The 5,356-nt window shown below is 37.7% G+C and overlaps 1 protein-coding gene across 1 annotated transcript; it reads left to right on the top strand.

The window, feature by feature from the left end:
• The first annotated feature begins 2,495 nt into the window (after positions 1-2,495).
• Positions 2,496-3,056, top strand: LOC142620334 (uncharacterized). The gene has a single exon (XM_075793720.1). The coding sequence runs from the start codon at positions 2,496-2,498 to the stop codon at positions 3,054-3,056; it is 561 nt and encodes a 186-aa protein (XP_075649835.1).
• Positions 3,057-5,356: the final 2,300 nt, after the last annotated feature.

The raw sequence follows: 5,356 nt of genomic DNA, 5'->3' as shown, positions 1-5,356 counted from the left end.
TTTGTATCTCATACAAAACACATAGCGGAAGCAACGAACAAGGATCTATTTCATTCATGATTGATAACGTGCACAATATAAATTTCAGAATTTAAGAACAAGATAGCGTACCTTGGTGTGGAGAAATTCAAAACAAAGATTAGAAGCATTTGGGAACACTTTTAATCTTCACTCCAATTCCACTTTACGCCCAAGATGTGTGGTCTCTCAATCAGTTTTCAAGGGAGAATAAAAGTGTGTCTCACACTCTCTCACACACCGTTTCTCTTTCTTTTCTAATATCTTCTTTTTGAAAAATTCTGTATGTTTCTCCCTTTATAACTAACTGATTATCTAATTGGGCTGGCCTATTGGGCCTTTCCAATTGGGCTTTAGTGTGTGGCTTGGAGTGGGACCAATAAGACACTAGCTCCAATGGGCCTTGGGCTTTTCCGTCAACTCTTGACAAGTCCAAAGTTACCATTAATTATATTTAATACCACTATATAAATATAATTGCACTCTAGGCCTTATTAATAAATTATATCCCAAGACTTTATTATACATGTAACCCCTTCATAAAATATTCGTAGTAACACAAAGTCATAAATGTAGACTGCCACTTTGTAAATTACTACATCTTATCCTTGAGTACCCGATTTAATTCTTTAAAGTTATTCATTATATATTTATGAAATCCAATTTCATAAATATATACTTTAGCAATTTCTTACTAAAGTGGTTAGGCCTAACTCTCTGAATAACTGAACCCATTAAACTTATCTCAAGGGAATATTTTATATCTCTATCAAGAGACTATGAATTCCATCTTGAGAATATATGTTCCATCAACACTAAATGTGGCTGCCCAACATACTGAGGTTTTGACCGTAACTTTAGATCTCACTCCTGATATATCAAAGCAACCTACACTTCATGATCAAGTCCATTATTCTCTCAGGATTAAGAGTTCATGCAAATAAAAGTCGTGAGATTTATTATTCATTTGACAATCGTTAGGAAAATAATAAATCTCACAGCGATCCTGTTCAATATATTTTAACTCTTAAAACATATCTACATATCAACTAGAAGTTTCCACTTCCATGATCAAGACAAATCATCTTAGTTGACACGTTATAGTCTTCGCAGATGAAATGCCTAATTTCATCACCGACTACGAACTATAAATTATGAGTTTACAAAGAACTTGTGATTTACATCTTTTGTGACTTTTCACATAAATCACATACAATGCATCTCATGGACTATATGATAATGTCCCATATTCATGTTACCATTATTTTAGATAATAATAAAATAACTTTATCAATCACAATATTAAGTCATACATCATGTCATACATAAAGTCATACACAATATCATACATAGCATCATACAATAGGATTTAAGGGCACAAATCCTAACAGGCAAGCCCTTCGAAGGATGAAATCTGAGATCATTTTGAAGATCAAGGAAGAAGTAGAAAAGTAGTTGAAAGTTGTTTCCTTACCACAATTGCCTATTTAGATTGGGTCGCCAACATTGTTCCCATGCCTAAGAAAGATTGGAAAGTACGCATGTTTGTCAATTACAAGGATTTGTATTGGGCCAGCCCCAAGGATAATTTCCCGTTGCCACATATCGATACCCTGGTCAATAATGCCGCTACCAACAAGTTCTTCTCCTTCATTGACAGATTCTTAGGCTATAATCATATTAAGATGGCCGAGAAGGACAAAGCTAAGACATTAATCACCACTCATTGGGGAACCTATACATATGATGTCATGCCATTTAGCTTAGAAACTACAGGTGCTACTTATCAACAAGCCATGGTAACCTTGTTCCATGATATGATGCACAAAGAGATCGAAGTCTACATAGACGATATGATTGCCAAATACAGCATCACCAAGGATCATTTAGTAGATTTGAGAAAGCTATTCAAGTGCCTTATCAAGTACAGATTGAGACTGAACCCTAACAAGTGCGTCTTTAGAGCTAGTTCAGGGAAATTGCTCGGCTTCATAGTCAGCCAAAGAGAAATTGAAGTGGACCTAGCAAAAGTCCAAGCCATCTAGGATATGTAAACATCGCAAACCGAGAAACAGATTCACAGCTTCTTAGGCAAAGTCAATTACATAGCTCGCTTCATAGCGCAATTGACTGCCACATGTGATCCGTTGTTTAGGCTCTTGAAGAAAGACACAAAGATAGAATGGACAATTGACTGCCAATTAACTTTCAACAAGATCAAGCAGTATTTGTTGAACCCTCCTGTTCTGGTTTCCCCAACACCATTATATCCATTGATCCTCTACCTAGCAGTACAAGAAACCTCCATAGGCTGCATGTTAGGCCAATCGGCTAAGCTTGGCCAATAAGAAAGGGCGATTTACTACTTAAGCAAGAAGTTCACTAGTTGTGAGATCAACTACATTGCCATTGAAAAGACGTGTTGCGCCCTAGCGTGGGTGTCACGCAAGTTGTGGCAGTATATGCTCTACTACACCATGTGGCTCATTTCCTGCACGAATCCCATTAAGTACATCTTTGAAAAGCCAGCCCTTACAGGGAAGATCTCCCATTGGAAAATGTTGCTCTCCGAGTTTGACATTGTGTTTGTGATAAGAAAGGCCATTAAGGGCCAGGCCATAGCCAATTACCTAGCGGACCAACTGCTGAATGATCCAGAACTTTCAAAATCCCTCTTCCCAGATGAGGATGTCATAGCACTAGAGCCAAAACCAAGCAGTGTGGAACCATGGCGTTCGAAGCTTTATTTTGATGGAGCCACCAATTCCACTGGAAATGGAGTGGGAGTAGTTAGTTTCCCCCAAGGGCTAGAAAATCCTTGTTTTAGTCAAGCTAATTTTGATTGCACCAACAACGTCACAAAATACGAAGCATGCATAGTTAGCTTGCAAGTGGCCCTAGAGTTCGGCGCTTACAACTTGAGCATCTTTGGAGATTCCTTGTTGATCATCTCCCAAATCGATGGAAAATGGCAAGTCCGAGACACCAAGTTGATTCCGTATCAGAAATGCGTCAACTGCTTGATTATGAAATTCTAGAACATCAAATTTCCCTATTTGCCCTAGGCACACAACTAGGTTGAAATTGCCTTGGCTACCTTGGCTAGCATGGTTAAGTTGTCAGAAGGAGATGATATGCGACAATTGCGCATAGAAGTCTATGGCATTCCAGCCTATTGCATGAACATCGAAGAATAAATACGTGTTGAAGTCAAAGCTGACGAAAAGCCATGGTGCCATGGTACCATGATATCAAGGCTTATATCAAGAACAATGAATACCCGTCCAGTGCAATGGACAATGAAAAAAAGTTTATCCGGCGCCTGGCTTGCCAATTTTTTCTGAGTGGAGAAGTCCTATACAAAAGGAACCACGATTCTGTTGGGATTTATGTCCTAAAATCCAATTTATTGGCATGTCATATATAATTAAATTGTTTAATTATATGAGACTATTTATAAATGAACTAATGGGATATTATCTTAGTCCATGAGATGCATTGTATGTGATTTAGTCACAGAAGATGTAAATCAGAAGTTCCTTGTAAACTCAAAATGTAGTTCGTAGTCGGTGATGGAATTGGGCGTTTCATCTGCGAAGACTATAGCATATCAACTAAGATGATTTTTCTTGATCATGGAAATGAAGATTTCTAGTTGGTATGTTGATATGTTTTAAGAGTTAAGACATATTGAATTGGACCGCTGTGAGATTTATTATTCTCCTAACGACTGTCAAATGAATAATAAACTCATGACTTTTATTTACATGAACTTTTAATCCTGAAAGAATAATGGACTTGATCATGAGGTGTAGGTTGCTTTGATATATCAGGAGTGAGATCTAAAAGTCACAATCAAAACCTCAGTATGTTAGGCAGCCACATTTAGTGTTGATGGAACATATATTCGCAAGATGAAATTCATAGTCTCTTAACGGAGATACAAAATATTCACTTGAGATAAGTTTAATCGGTTTGGTTATTCAGAGAGTTGGGCCCAACCACTTTAGTATGGAGTTACTAAAGTATATATTTATGGACTTGGATTTCATAAATATATGATAAATAACTTAAAGGATTAAACTAGATACTCAAGGATTAAGATGTAGTAATCTTCAAAGTAGCAGTCTATATCCATGACTTTGTATTATTATGAATATTTTATGAAGAGGTTGCATGTACAATAAAGTCTTGGGATATAATTTATATATAAGGCCTAGAGTGCAAATATATTTATATAGTGGTATTAAATATAGTTAATGGTAACTTTGAACTTTTCCAGAGTTGACAGAAAAGCCCAAGACCCATTGGAGCTAGTGCCTTACGTAGTAAGTATTATCAATTATGAATGAAGTAGATCCATTAATTTTTCGCTGCGCATGTTTTGAATGAGATACAAACTTGTATTTTCCATGTGTTTTTCCAACAGATTCTACCTTGCTCCAATGCGTAGATGCCTCTGAGGCTAATCATCTAGTGGAAGAAATGCATGAAGGCTTACTTGGAGCCCATGCCAATGGACCCCAGTTGGCCCGCAAGATTAAGAGAGCCAGTTACTATTGGCTCACCATAGAAAGTGAGTACATTAAACATGTAAGGACATGCCACCATTGCCAAGCCTATCAAGACAGGAAGAACGCCCCTCTTCAGCCTTTGCACTCTTTAGCAGCACTATTGCCCTTCTCAACCTAGGGTATGGCTATCATCGGACTTGTGATTCCGAAAGCTTCAAATGGCATGAGCACATCTTAGTGGCCATTGATTATTTTATAAAGTGGGTGGAAGTCGCTTCATTCAAAAGTGTCACTCAAGTAGTGGTAGCTCGGTTCTTGAAACACAACATTATTTGCTGCTACGGTGTGCTAGGAGAGCTCATTACAGATAATGGGGTGAACCTAAATGGAAAAATGATCCAGCAACTCTGCCAACAATTCAAAATCAAGCACAGGAATTTGGTTCCCTATTGCCCTTAGATGAACAGTGCAGTGGAAGCCTCTAACAAGAACATAAAAAAAATCTTGGTAAAGATGACAGACACATACAAGAACTAGCACGAGTACTTGTCGTTTGCTTTGTATGCATATCGTACTTCTGTTCGTACTTCCATAGGTAGGCTAAGAACCCGAAAGGGTGGTCTACACAAAAGGAGAGCAAAATAAAGAGTGTGAGAGAGCCTGCTAAATTGAAAACCTGAAAGGGCGGTCTAGGCTAAAATTAAGGCAATCAAAAATCAGTTGAACTATGTGATGACCTGATCCTTCCTAGTGGAGGTACATAGGCAACCATATTGGCTCGGTCACGTCTTAAAAGAAAAATCAGTCAATTATGTCTGTTGAAT

The sequence above is a fragment of the Castanea sativa genome, chromosome 12 (assembly GCF_040712315.1).
Source record: "Castanea sativa cultivar Marrone di Chiusa Pesio chromosome 12, ASM4071231v1".
Classification (NCBI taxonomy): Eukaryota; Viridiplantae; Streptophyta; class Magnoliopsida; order Fagales; family Fagaceae; genus Castanea; species Castanea sativa.
Note: the sequence above shows the minus strand (reverse complement) of the source record. Positions and strands in the feature narration are given on the sequence as shown.

Coding starts and splice junctions, on each gene's coding strand:
- LOC142620334 (XM_075793720.1), top strand. CDS start 2,496: ATGTGGCTCATTTCCTGCACGAATCCCATTAAGTACATCTTTGAAAAG.